General features: G+C 48.1%; 1 protein-coding gene across 1 annotated transcript; it reads right to left on the bottom strand.

Annotated features, from left to right (window-relative positions):
- Window positions 1-4,493: 4,493 nt before the first annotated feature.
- mfsd8l2 (major facilitator superfamily domain containing 8-like 2) lies at window positions 4,494-14,586 on the bottom strand (the record flags this gene model as incomplete). The annotated part of the gene is made up of 11 exons (XM_079751339.1): window positions 4,494-4,577; window positions 4,874-5,004; window positions 6,641-6,763; window positions 7,210-7,423; window positions 7,980-8,053; window positions 10,329-10,599; window positions 12,654-12,733; window positions 13,235-13,354; window positions 13,550-13,612; window positions 13,889-14,074; window positions 14,511-14,586. 11 exons carry the CDS (start codon window positions 14,584-14,586, stop codon window positions 4,494-4,496), a joined length of 1,422 nt encoding a protein of 473 aa, XP_079607465.1.
- Window positions 14,587-14,907: the final 321 nt, after the last annotated feature.

The following is a 14,907-nucleotide window of genomic DNA, read 5'->3' as shown; positions in this document are numbered from 1 at the left end:
TACTCAACCTTTTCTCCCCAGTTGAAATAATTGTTGATCTTATACAGTAGGCCTACTTTAGTATAACAGCACTTGGTTGAGTAAACAAATCACAACAACCAACATGAATATGAAGTTTTAGAACTGTTTTACCCAACTGTTCAGATGAGGTGTAAAGCCTGGGTGAGAGGTTACCACACAAGGCCCCGTCCTTACCCCCTTTATTATTTTTGCAAAATAACAACTATTTTGATTATGAATAGTGGGTATGATGCTCCATGTTTATGGTTAAGGATATAGTATGAAATTCCCTTGGTTTTTGGCTCCGCTTGTGGCTCCGCTTTCTTTTTCTTAAGTGCGCTTAGGATGTTGCTGTGTGGAAACGGGGACGTTTCTTTTTGAAGGAGGGGAGTTATGTAACCCAGTTCCTGTTAGAGACTCTTATTCTGAAGGGGCAGAACGGAAGTGTCTGCGTGTGGGTCGCTGTTTTGACTTGGTGTTGGGAGCGCTGAAAATAAAGTGCATCGCCCCGTTCAGTGAATGAAGTTAACCGATTCTTCCTTTATATTGTGGCAAGCAGCACTGGAAGGACGAGACGGGAGCCCAGCAACTCTTGCGCCCCTTACACCGCACGACTACGAGAGTTGCCTTTAATGAACACACACACATGACACACCAAAACACACTCAACATAACTAATTAACATAAACGTCTCGTTGATGGTGTCGGGAACAGTAACTCAAAACACACAGCAACACTAACCCACCCACAGACAAACAAACCCCACACAATGTCTCTGCCGCAAAGGACCTGGGAGGGCGCCAGAGGTCCAACTTGCGATGGTCCTAACCCCCCCCCAGAATCTCTTGCGGCACCCTGAACTCGGCGACCACACCCATGGTCGCCACACAGCCCCCCACCAGGGGTCAGATGTCCCGACGACCCCAACACCCAACGCATAGTTCAGAGTGTTCAGGGGGCCGGCGCCGCCACCTTGGCCCCTGCCAGCGGCGGCCCCATTGCGGCGCAGCCTTCCTTCCTTGTTGGGACACCCATCTCCAACAGTCCTCAGAGGTCCTTGGGGTGTGGTCGGGGACCACCTCCATCGGGGCCCACACCAGGTTACGCTGTAGGGGGGCTCTGGAGCGCCGTTTGGGCACCCCGTCCTCCGCCGCCCTCCGACGTCTGGCCCTCCGACGGCCACGCCGGCGGCTGGGACGAGGATGGGTGGCACGCTGCCCCGTCCACCCAGTCCTCGACCAGCCCCAGCTGCCCACACTGCTGCGGCTCATGGTCAGCCCTGTTGTGCAGCCACAGCGCATGGGAAACCTCAGCCGTCTCGGTGGCGGGAAGGGTGGCCGTCCGGACCCGGCCCTTCCGCTGCCTGGACTTGACCCCCACGTTCTTTGTGTCGGGGGGGGGGGCTGCCCCAGCCGCGTCCACGGATGCACCACCGCGACGGCGGCAGAGCTCCACCTCAGCCCGTTCTGCCTGGTCCAGAGCTGCATCGAGGGTCTGGTTCTCGGTGAGGTGGACATGCTGCCCCAGACACTCCGGCTGCAGTCCCCGCAGGAAGGCGTGGAGCACCAGGGCCTCCCGTGCAGCCGCAGAGAATTCCGGGTAGCCGCGTCGGGTCAAGAGCTGGACGTCAGCGGCGTAGACCCCAGGCTCTCCTTCTCCTTGCGGCGGTGAGAAGCCAGCAACTGCCGGCTCAGGTCGCCGAAGACCCGTTCGCCGAAGCGCCTCTCCAGTGCTCTGATCAGAGCCTGATCTCGCTGCTCCGCTTGGTCCAGGTCGAGCAGCACCCGTGCTGCCGTCCCCTCCAACGCAAGAGCAAGGTGGACAACCGCCTCCTCGGCCCCCCAGCCGTTGTGCCATTCAGCCAGACGGAACTGGGCCAGTGCTCCCGTGCCGTTGCCCCGGAGAACTTCGGCAGAAAAAGTTGTGTTTCCCTCCACTGCCTACAACCCAGCCAAAAATGATGCTATTCGCTCTTTCGCTATCATTTCGGTCGCCTGATGTGGTGTAGTCTCTTGCTCTGGATCGTCTCTAAGCAAAGCAGCGAGCTCGAGAATCAATGTGACGCAAGGCAGTATCACTCGAGACACAACGTTTATTCAGATCAACAAAACATTCCTACAGATCGTCCAAGGGAGATAACGCCCCTGACTAGTTATTTCAGTAAAGTAGCCTATACGAGCAGAAAAGTGGCACACGGGGTTTGCGCGCCCTTCTCCGGTGCGATCCGGTGCAGGCATGTTGGTCGCTGTTTCGGACCCTGCATCCCGCTGCTCATCTAGAGCTGCAGCGGCCTCCCACAGCAGCTCCGCCACCGTCTTCTCCGCCATTTTCACGTTGTTACTATATACGCCAACCCAGTCAAACCTTGCACAATGCTAGACATAGAAAATAAAGTGCCATGTACTAGGTCGTGGATGATCAGCTGGTCTGACGAGGAAGTGACATAGTTCCCGCCCAGACGCGATTAACTGATACGTTTTGCAAAACGTTTTTCAAAATCTTTTGCAAAACGTTTTTCAAAATCTTTTGCAAAGCGTTTTGCATAATCTTTTGCAAAACGTTTTGCGGATTGGAATGTAACTTGAATTTCGCAACACACGGAGCGTGGCGAAGTGCATTGCAATCAGAGGGACGCTATAGCTTTTCAATTTGAATGAAGGAACTATAACTTTTGCAAATTGTATCGAGGATTTCATTGTCACTTTGCATATTAAAATACACTTTGAATAACGTATTTACAAATTACATCATTAAATTGCATGATGAATTGTCAATTGCATAATGTAATGACTTATTGAATTGCAAATTGCATTGCCATTTGAATTTTGCTACATATATGCTTCCATACGTCAGTGCTGCGCTTCTGGAGAGCGCCCATCGGAAACAAGGCTGAATCAATATTTGTAAACTCCAGATGTCGCATTAATTATTGCAATAGCACATGTACACATTGCCCCCCCCCCCCATACCCCCAGCCTGTCAGGAGTATTGTATGAACAGAAGTACAGCCATTAAAAGTCCATGTTTGTAAAACGCTGGGTACAATTTATGCAGAGTGTTGATTTCTCCCCCTGAAGGATAAGCCGCTTGAAGAAGACTGTACACAACCGCCGGCACCCACAACCGCTGGCACTCACTTTAAACGGTTATTCTGCACACATCTCAAATGTCACGGCTTGTCTTTCTACCTTGTATATTTAACGTGTCAGCACACAGCCTGTGACTACATTTGGTTGATTTTTGTGGTTTTCCAAACAGCGTAAATTAAGCAGAATGGCATTTACATTTTTTTAACAAATGGAATAATCTTTAATATTTTAAGGAAATATGTTTATAATAATAAAAAATCTTAAAGTGGAACATTTCCTTAAGGAAGACATGAAACCTGGGATCATATCAAGATTTGAGAAGGTCGCTAACGTCGAGTTGACCAAACGTTATCAGTTCTAAAATGTCAAGTACCTTCAACATGCTGATTGGGGCATGAAATGACTATTATGTCCTGAAGCTCCCAAGATAAGAAGTTCCACTTCAGGAAATAGTAACTGTAAAGTCAAACATCGAATGCTGAGTGGAGAAAACTATTAAGGTTACTCTGCCTTATCTATTATTATGCAAGAAAGAGAGAGATTTGTTTAAACCGCGGTCAGTTGCACCAAGGCACTGCAATTGACCTCGGTGCTCCTTCAAACTCTGAACGGGGACGCAGAGCAAACAGCGGACCCTAGAGGACGACCCGTGTTACTGTTAAAACACCCACTTCAACCTGCCAATGTTTCAGTCAAGAAGGCTTTGTCAACACTTTTATACATGTAGATATTTCAAGGGGAAAATTTGCATAGTTATTCAGTTCACTAGTGAAGATGTCCTGAAAAGTTCCAATATTATTTATTATTTATTTTAAACGAGGTGTGTTTTTTCATTCTCAAAATATCCAAACATGAACAAATTACTAAACAAGTGTTTAAACACTCACACATCTTGACTATGTCATCTAGCTTGGCTCCGATAGTCTCTTAATATCCAATCCAATCCACTCAGAGCCGCGGCCAGCCAGGGTCACCTGCTCTTCAATTCAATTGAAGGGATTAGAGTCGACGCGGGGGTCAGAGAGGGAGAGGGAGGAAAAACACATAGTGGCCAATTATAGCACAGCCATCATAACACTGACTTGAATATGTGTCTGTCCCTGTAAAGGTACGGTTGCATTGCGCGTACACAAGGCCTGTTGCCATAGCGGGCTACAGCAAGCTAAGGCTGTGGAATAAATGGAAGGGGTTTGTTTTGTACAACGTCAGCATACAACTGAATGACGAGGGCTGGCTGGGAAGCTGTGGGTGTTTTTATTCCAGAGCCGCAAGACAAGTGCATTGATGTGCTGCAGAAGAGTCTCCCCTCACCTCCACGGGGTCGGAGGCCCTAGGGATGCTCAGGAGACCTAGGGCCTCTCCTCACCACCCCTCTAGTGCTGCCCTAGTGCTCAGGGGCCCGGCCTACAGGCCGCTGTCTGCACTGCCCTCCGCACACTCCACGGTCCTGGGCTCGGTGAGGTGGCTGTAGGACAAATACGTCATTATCTAGGAAAAATAAAGAAAGCAGCATCAATAATAATAATTTCTGTATGGATGTGTGTACAGGAAACTATTTACGAACACTTTTTTTTTGCACGATAATGTAGGCTAATAGGGGATGATTATTTTCATTTGGCAAAGTTTGGGATATGATTGTGTGTGAATATATTAAGTTGGGGTCATACCAAGGGAGGGAATAGACAGCAGGTTGGTTTGGCTGTCTTCGTCTCCTGCATGCTAACCTGTAAACCCTGCAGCTGTAATCCAAGGTGGACACTGCTGGCTGGAGGCGTGGTACTCACTGTGATTAAAGTCAGGAGAGCTAGCATCATGCCCAGCATGACGTACAAGTTGTTTGTAAGGCCTCCCGCCCACAGCGGCCCCAGGATGGTGGCCAGACCCCCAACGGACCGCCGAACACCTTGACTGAACCCTGGAGCATGGAGGGGCAAGGGGATGCTTGGTGACTTATTCAAAGTTTGCAAAGTACTTATTTATTTGCACTTTTTTTTGAAATTCAAGTAACAAATATTTTTGTCTTGAATAATTCATTTTTTGGGGAAGATGCTTTTGGTCTAATGGAGGAATTTCAGTCAAAGATCTTTTTATGAGATTCCTACTTTGAAATAGGAACGCTTCATTAGTACTTTTGAGGAGCATATATTTCAATAATCATAAACCCAAAGAAAAAATATAACCGCAAGCGGCGATTATTGGGGTCCGAGCAAAATGAAAAGTCAAGAACACACTAATGGAAGATATATAAATATGACATGTATTTATGAAGGAAATATGTTGATGTTCCCCTTAATACCATACTGTGCTTCGACTTTCAGGTGACTGGAGCAATTGCCGAATGTCATGTTCAGCATAATTGTCTAATCGGGATTCAAACTCTCAAATTAAGGATAACCAGTACAAGGCATTATCCCATTGAGCCACTGACAAACCTGAAATGTAGCCTCATTCACATGGTGAAAATGTCTATTGATAAGCACACAACATCCAGAAAACTCCAAGCAAACATTTCTCAAATGAATTAAGGGCTTTCTTAAAAGCAAATACCTGAAAAATCTGGGGAAATTAAACATTTGTTGTCAAGAACACTAACGGAAGAAATATTAATATGACGGAGTTCATTATGAAGGATAAATGGTTAACGTTGGCTTTTCTATGAAATTGGGGGAAAAGTAAACATTTTTAGAGCAGAAGACCAGGGTGAAAAGATGCATCTGATTTTAGAGATTAATATGATGAAAGAATTTTGAGTCCAGGTCAATCTCGTAAGGAGAAATAAGGCTAGTTCATTTTTTTTAAATAGCGCCACCTTTGGGTGCAGTACCACAATTTGGGTTTATTAATAGTGGGGGGTATTGGTATCAACCTAATGATAGTCATATGTTTTTTTATACAATAACAAAATGGTCAAGAAAAATGGGCTAACTGCTCCAACCTTATTGGCCAATATTTCTCAAATGGAACTAAGTAAAACAAATTCTGTTCGATGATTTTTTGTGAGGCTCTGTCTAAAGGTTTTATGTGGCGATTTTGGTGATTTTTTGATTATTCTGTAGCCTGTGAATCCTTCTATCATGTTTAGCTTTAATATAAATGTGTCTGATTCTACAGATTAATATTCTGAAATAATCTTGAGTCGAAGTCAATCTGGTGAGGAGAAATAAGCCTAATTCATGATTTTTTACAATAGCGCAACCATTGGGTGCAGTACCACAAATTTGGGTTTATGGGTAGAGGAGGTTATTATTATTATTATTAATGCCAACCATACCTGAACATTTCAAGAGTTTTTGACTCACGGTATAGGCTGCAGTATGACTTTTACAGAATTTGAGGGAAAAAAAAAAAGTTACAGAAACAATAGGGGCCAAGCAGCTTCGCTGCTCGGACCCCTAATAACTGGATGCCCAAACTCCAAACTTAGTTAGTTAGTTTATGTAGATCTTTTGTCTCATTGGCTGTCAGGCCTCCAGGAACACCTGTGGTCCTGCGTGTGAGCGGGGCTGAAGGCTAGGGCAGGGCGCAGTGCGTGTATGAAGTTAAAGCCGCACCTTGTGTTTTTTCAGCGGTGACTTTGGAGAAGAGGGACACCTGAGACACGGCCACGAAAGGAAGCCCCAGCAGCTGCAGGAACACGCCGATGATGAATGCTGTCAGCTCCCACTCGTACCCGCCTGCAGGAGAGCCACCATGTGTCACTGAGGAGCTCACTGCTGTCCGTCAGGCCCTTGTTGGTCCGTCTGTTTGTTGGCTAGTTGTGATGCATAGCATAACAGCGCTAAACTTCTTTGGTTTTAACAAAGTGTCCAATTAGTTTTTTTTATGAAAAGCCTTCCGCTTCACATGAGCATCAGCTCATCTTTACGTAACGGCCCGCCTGCCAAAGCCCAATGATGTCATTGACAAGACAAACACAAGCACACAAACACACGCGTGTACAGCCTCACACACACATGCACTCTTTACACACACGCTTTACACGCTGCACAGGCACACACAAACAAATCCATTTGTGATTCCACTCTAGGCGTGTTTCTTTCTTTCTGCACGGTGTATAATTGTTCCCATGTTTCCCCCCTTGTGAAGCGGATTAGTCGGCCATCTGTGTGGTCCTCCTCACCTCGCGGGTCGGTGAGAAAGACGAGGCACCAGACGCAGGCCACGCCACAGATCACCAGGCCGACGGCCAGCACCACGCGGTCCGCCACGTGCTTGCTCAGCCAGCGGACCAGGAGGAAGCCCAGGATCACCTCCACGCCGCACGCACCGTACATCAGACTGTTGCCCAGCTCCGTGAAGCCAAAGTACCGCTGTGTCATCGGGGTCACCATTGTCTGGGGCCGTTTGGAGACGGTTAATGTTAATTGATATTAAATGATTTCATTGCTTCCACAAAAAGTAGCAACTGTTGGAATGTGCGTTTGGACAACTGGGGCCATTGCACGATGGCCGCCGGCTACTTGGTGGAACACCGCGATTGAATCGAGTATTCAACGAAAGTGTTAATATGCTGTACATATACAGTTGTTCTGTTAGGTATACCATGAGGACAGCAGACTCATGACTCTCTCAATATAGAAGGTATGATGGGAAACATGCTTTATTGTCATAGTTCAATGATTAACATGATTGTTCTGCCTGGTATCCTCACAGTGACCAAAACACAATCCGAACTCTCTCGCTATTATTAACCAACTATGGCAGTTACACTTTTGGCCTTTGAAGAAACATTATTATCCTAACCCTAACCCTAACCCTAATCCTGCCCCCCCCATGCTGTTCATTGGTGAGCACGGCGTGTGTGTGTGTGTGTGGGGGTAATGTTGAAATCAACGACAGAATGCATGTGTGTGTGTGTGTGTGTGTGTGTCTGTGTGTGTGCTTCTTCACCTCCAGTGCGGTTTGGTTGAACAGCGTAATGAACTGAGCCGTTAGCAGAACCACCACCTCCTCACGCAGGAACTCTGCAGCGGTGGGGGGAGAGGGAGGTGGAGGGTAAAGGGAGGAGGTGGAGGGTAGAGGGAGGTGGAGGGTAGAGGGAGGTGGAGGGTAGAGGGAGGAGGTGGAGGGTAGAGGGAGGTGGAGGGTAGAGGGAGGTGGAGGGTAGAGGGAGGAGGTGGAGGGTAGAGGGAGGTGGAGGGTAGAGGGAGGTGGAGGGTAGAGGGAGGAGGTGGAGGGTAGAGGGAGGAGGTGGAGGGTAGAGGGAGGTGGAGGGTAGAGGGAGGAGGTGGTGGGTAGAGGGAGGTGGAGGGTAGAGGGAGGTGGAGGGTAGAGGGAGGTGGAGGGTAAAGGGAGGAGGTGGAGGGTAGAGGGAGGTGGAGGGTAGAGGGAGGTGGAGGGTAGAGGGAGGTGGAGGGTAGAGGGAGGAGGTGGAGGGTAGAGGGAGGTGGAGGGTAGAGGGAGGAGGTGGAGGGTAGAGGGAGGTGGAGGTGGGTAGAGGGAGGTGGAGGGTAGAGGGAGGAGGAGGGTAGAGGGAGGTGGAGGGTAGAGGGAGGAGGAGGGTAGAGGGAGGTGGAGGGTAGAGGGAGGAGGTGGAGGGTAGAGGGAGGTGGAGGTGGGTAGAGGGAGGTGGAGGGTAGAGGGAGGTGGAGGAGGGTAGAGGGAGGTGGAGGGTAGAGGGAGGTGGAGGAGGGTAGAGGGAGGAGGAGGGTAGAGGGAGGTGGAGGGTAGAGGGAGGAGGTGGAGGGTAGAGGGAGGTGGAGGTGGGTAGAGGGAGGTGGTGGGTAGAGGGAGGTGGAGGTGGGTAGAGGGAGGTGGAGGGTAGAGGGAGGTGGAGGAGGGTAGAGGGAGGTGGAGGGTAGAGGGAGGTGGAGGAGGGTAGAGGGAGGTGGAGGGTAGAGGGAGGTGGAGGAGGGTAGAGGGAGGTGGAGGGTAGAGGGAGGAGGTGGAGGGTAGAGGGAGGTGGAGGGTAGAGGGAGGAGGTGGAGGGTAGAGGGAGGTGGAGGGTAGAGGGAGGAGGTGGAGGTGGGTAGAGGGAGGTGGAGGGTAGAGGGAGGAGGTGGAGGGTAGAGGGAGGTGGAGGGTAGAGGGAGGTGGAGGGTAGAGGGAGGAGGTGGAGGGTAGAGGGAGGAGGTGGAGGGTAGAGGGAGGTGGAGGGTAGAGGGAGGTGGTGGAGGGTAGAGGGAGGTGGAGGTTAGAGGGAGGAGGTGGAGGGTAGAGGGAGGTGGAGGGTAGAGGGAGGTGGAGGTGGGTAGAGGGAGGAGGTGGAGGGTAGAGGGAGGTGGAGGGTAGAGGGAGGAGGTGGAGGGTAGAGGGAGGTGGAGGTGGTGGAGTCAGAGAGAATAGAACAAGCTGAGAACAGGGTTAAGAGTAGAGAGGAAGAGGGGGAGGACCTAGAAAACATCCACACATCTTTCTGACTACAAAGAAATAAGGGGAGGAGGACTTCATTTGTGTAAAATGACCTTTGAGGCTCAGAGACCTTCTTGCCCTTTGGCAAAAGGTCAGAAGCCATCAATAATTGAGTATAAGCATACCAGGCCCTGGTGCTGCTGTTTAACAACCAATCAAACGATACACTTCCTACAATTACACTTTCACAACCCACCAAACTAAAGGAACATCGGATTCATATGAATCCTGTCTCTTATTTCATTGACCAAAGTCAACTACTATAAAGATGGTGAGGGGGGTCTCTGTCTTTAACTGTCGTTCCACCTCTCTCTATCACTTGCTGCTGTGCACACAAACGCTCTCCCATACAGGTAATTAGACTAAGAAGCTGACGGGGGGAGGGGGAGGGCTTGGGGCTGATGGAACATAAATTGCAGCTTGAAGTAAATCAATGGCGGCATACGTTGGCTGCCTGTAACCCATGTATGCTCATGACACCTATTGGATTGGACACCTGACAGAACGGATACTTATTCTGACACACAGCAGACACATCCACGCAGAGGCTGTCAATACACACCGAATGGGATCTGACGTCCGCCAGAGAATTGCACACACAGAGCTGTGGAATCAGTGCTTTTGAATGTGTGTGTGTGTGTGTGTGTGTGTGTGTGTGAGTGAGTGTGTGCGTGTGTGTGTGTGTGTTTGTGTGTGTGTGGGTGCATGCCTGCATAGAGATCAATACAGCAGATACAAAACATGAGCATTGGCATAGACATCGCCGTCCTGGCAGATCTCCACAGATGAGGCAGCCGAGGAAGAGCTGAATAAAAACTAAAACCCAAAGCACCCAAGCAGCGTGAAGCCTTCTGTCATCGACCGACGCCCCCCCCCCCCCCTCCTCACCGCTGCCGGAGCCCGGGCTGGTAGAGGGAGCTGGGTCGTGGTCCTTGGAGGAGCAGCAGACAGGCTGGGGCCGGTAGTCCGAGTGGACGGCGAGGTAGCGGTGCACAGAATCCTCCCCGGCGGCCACCAGGGGCAACTCCTCCTCGTTCATCTCCAACAGCACCACCTCCTCCTGTTCCGGACCCCCCTCCGCTGAGTCCTCAGGTGGTACGTCCCAGTAGAAGGCAAGCACCACGAACTGGAGCAGAGTCCATAGCACACACATGAAGATCTGAGAGGGGTAGTGGAGAGAGAGAGAGAGATAGAGAGAGAGAGAGAGAGAGAGGAAAAGGGGAGGGGAAAGGGAGGGAGCGAGGGATAAGGAAAGAAACAGAAAGGAAGGCAGGGAGGAGGAGAGAGGGGGGAACGGGAAAGGAACGTTATTCCCATTCACACAGTTTTAATCTGAAATAACCAAAGCGTTTGTTTGGTTCATAGGGTCCGGAGGATTGCTTCATGGAAAGAACATCCTGGTTGGCCTCGGGTCATCATGGAGTGTTGTACGGGCAGTCAGAACTTGGCAGACAAACACACAGGAACTAGTTTGCATGCGTAGATGAGAGACTATGCTGTGTCATGCACTTTTACAAGAGGGGCCGTATGAAGGTATTATTGTAGCAAAAGTCTTTAGCACCTGTAACTGCAGATTTTGTATGCGTCCTAAATATTTATTTTGCATGTGTACTCTAAAGTCACAAATGTGTAACAGTACATCTGATGTCGTAAAAAAAAATTCTACCATTGTAAACACTAGATAGGGTCTACGAGTTCACAAGTCTGTGTTACAGGTGCACAAATCCTATCCTGTGTATCACAACTTTAAAGAGTCATGCACTTGGCACTTTTGCTACAATCATTGCAGCGCAGTTGGTGCAAAACACATTCACACACCCGTGTTTCATTATCTGAGAACATGCACAAAAGTTGTGCATTTGTAAACCCAAATGTGAACTAATGCATCAGAAGTTACAAATCTGTGAAATATTTCCTCACAAATGAAATTATATAGATCGTTATGTTCAATGAGCATTTTAATGAGCGAGCACAAGTCCATCGATACAACTGCTCGAATCTGCTGCTACGAGTCTCAGCTGTTGTTTTTCTTGCGGATACTTTTGCAACACGTCTATGTGGTACAACTGTTGCAAAACTGATTCTTCTCCGTATGAAACAGAGCTTCCTGGGCGAGACAAAATTGCAGCGTTAACCAATGAAAGTCGCCGGCAGGGGGTGCATTTTTCCAACTACACTGGGAACATCAAAGCACACTTTTACTTTCTGGAGTCTTGAAAGTAGACAAGAGGGCATCCTACATGACGTAGTTGGGTATCTTACATTATGTCAAATTAAATTATTTAGTTCAACGGAATCCCCCCAAATTATTGCATTAACATGCCGTAAGTGTCCTTCAATGTATTTCAGTGGTCTGCTTCGATGGTCCCAGTGTAGTCTGAAAAATGCACCCCCTACCGGCGACCTTTATTGGTTACTGCTGAAATTTTGTCCCGCCCACGGACGCTTTGCCTCATACGGATAGAAATCACTTTTGCTACACATGTACCACCTAGACATGTTGCAAAACTACCTGCAAAAAAAAAAACACAGCTGAGACTTGCAGGAGCAGATTCGAGCAGTTGTAACGATGGACTTGTGCTCGCTGATTAAAATGCTGAATCAACATAGCGTTCTATATCATATTATTTGTGAGGAATTTTTTCACAGATGTGCAACTTCTGATGCATTTGTTCACATTTGGGTTTACGAATGCACACATTTTGGGCATGTTCTCAGATTATGAAACACGCGTGTGCAAATGTGTTTTGCACCAACTGCGCTGCAATGATTGTAGCAAAAGTGTCAAGTGCATGACTCTTTGAAGTTGTGATGAACAGGATAGGATTTGTGCACCTGTAACACAGACTTGTGAACTCGTAGACCCTATTTAGTGTTTGCAATGGTAGAAAAAATATTTACGACTTAAATGTACTGTTACAAATTTGTGACTTTAGTGTACGCATACAAAATCTGCAGTTACAGGTGCTAAAGACTTTCGCTACAATAATACCTTCATAGGGCCGGGGAAAAAGCAATGGATAATAAATGGTTATTGGCTGAAGAAACAGCGAAGGGGGCGGCGACCTCTACTTATTTGGCAGGAAACAAAAGACGGCTGCTGTGAGAGGAACCACCACGTGTCATCAGGAGTCCTAGCACCAACGCCCAGCGTATTGATAGGCTCAGCCAATTGATAGGCTCAGCGTATTGATTATCAGGTGACTCGGTTACCCCGGGAGAGGTGTACTTGTCCACAACAAACGGGCCCAGCTTGAAGTCACACAGTCGTAGGAACATGTTGAACGCCGGGCCTGTGAAGACAGACAGACAGACAGACAGACAGACAGACAGACAGACAGACAGACAGACAGACAGACAGACAGACAGACAGACAGACAGACAGACAGACAGACAGACAGAGAGAGAGAGAGAGAGAGAGAGAGAGAATATTTTGTATTTAACGGTTTATACTTATTATATTATTATAATATATACTATAATAATATAGATAATAATAATATATATATAATTATATATAATATATAATATATATTTTTATTTTATAACGCTGTTTATTTTATTGTTCACCTGCTTTGGCAATGCAAATGTATATTGCTCATGCCAATAAAACTTTTTTGATTTGAATTGAATTGAATTGAATTGCGAGAGAGAGAGAGAGAGAGAGAGAGAGAGAGAGCGAAAGAGAGAGGGAGAGAGCCGTGAGTGAGCTCTGACATCACGATACACTGAACAGAGAGAGAGAGGAGGGAGGGGGAACGTGACACCGTTCTATTTCCATGGCAATGACTGACCTATTAGTAGACCGGCCTGGCGAAAGGCCATGATGGCGGCAAAGACACTGGCACGTTCGTCTGCTTGCGTGCAACGCGTTAGGAATCCAAAGATGGCGGACCCGGCCCCCGCACCCACACCTGCAATACACACACAAACACAATAATCAGTAATAGATCTGTAGGTTTCGTTTGTGTGTGTAATTGTGTATATGTGTGTGTCGGGGTTTGTGTGTGTGTGTGTGTGTGTGTGCGCGTGTGTAATTGTGTGCATGTGTGTTTGTGTGTGCATGCACGTGTGCGTTTGTGTAGCCTTAAAAAAAAGAGTGTGTTCACCTGCTACAAGCCGACTACATAACAACAGCCATTTTGAATATCCCAGGAAATACATGAAGTTACCTGAGGCGACAAGAGAAGGGATTAAAAAAGGATCACAGCATGGCTTTAAAGGTGTGGTGAGTGGGGTTAGGGTTAGGGTTAGGGTTAGGGTTAGGACCATGATGATTGACTTTATACAACACATCTGTCACAATAAGAACAACAATAAATCTGTATTTTCCTCCCTCCCTCCATCTCTCCCCTCTTTCTCTTTCTTTCACACTCACACTTTCTCGCCCCCCCTCTCTCCCAACATTACGTGTGATGGAGGATCATAACTGAGTCAAACTCTCTCACCGGCGATCTCAAAGAGGTTGGAGAAGAGGATGATGTGTTTTGTGGCTCTGCTGCGGTCCGACCACAGGCCAAACAGCGGCCCCGTCAGCAGCCCGCTCAGGCTGAACGCTGATAGGCCCAGACCCAGGAAGTAGGGCGGGGCTTCCAGGATCTGGAGGTAACGCCATATTGTAGGCAGAATGACCGCTAGAAGGAATGGAGAGCTAAATAAAGAGCTGGGGTGGATAGGGTCATGGACTAGAAGGAGGTGGTGCAGTGGACTAGGGGACTGAGGAGAGAGGGAGGAGGGAGGGAGGAGGAGAGAGGGGAGGAGGAGAGAGGGAGGAGGAGGGAAGGGGAGGGAAGGGTGAGGCTATGCCCCATTTGCCTTCATCATAATCGGATTCAATTATCCAGATGGTGCAGCCGTGAATGTGTGTGTGTGTATGTGTATGTGTGTGTGTGTGTGTGTGTGTGTGTGTGTGTGTGTGTGTGTGTGTGTGTGTGTGTGTGTGTGTGTGTGACAACCATCTCTGCAAGTTATACCAGTTCAATCATTTAAATGTCAGGCCCAAGTTTTATCGTTTGCACTGCTACTTTGAGCTACAAAGTCTACGAATCAGACAAGCAAAGCTAAACTCACCGTACTCGATGCCGCTGAGCAGGAATATCAGTCCGATGGTTAAGAATGTGATCCTCCGCTTCTGGTGTTTGTCCATGATGTTGAAAGACTTTCTCTCCTTTTAATCACCAGCTTCTGACTCCACATGTCCCTCTTGGAGGAGGGGAGGAAGGGGAACGGAAATAGAAGACAGTGTGACTCCACTTAGAACAGCATCTCTGAGGAGACTCACAGGAATAATCTCCTTCCTAATCTCCAGAAGAAAAGTAGAATCAAACTACAGGCTTCTTATCTGAATAAGAAAGCTCAGAGAACAAAATGAGGCAGTGAATTCAACTCTGTGCCCAAACCTTCTTTGTAGGCTTGATACAATAAAAGTCTTCCCAAACAGAATTATATAATCTTTAGTTTAAAATCT

This window comes from Pollachius pollachius, assembly GCF_949987615.1.
Source record: "Pollachius pollachius genome assembly, chromosome: 14".
Taxonomy (NCBI): Eukaryota; Metazoa; Chordata; class Actinopteri; order Gadiformes; family Gadidae; genus Pollachius; species Pollachius pollachius.
This window is presented reverse-complemented; position numbering and strand designations above follow the sequence as displayed.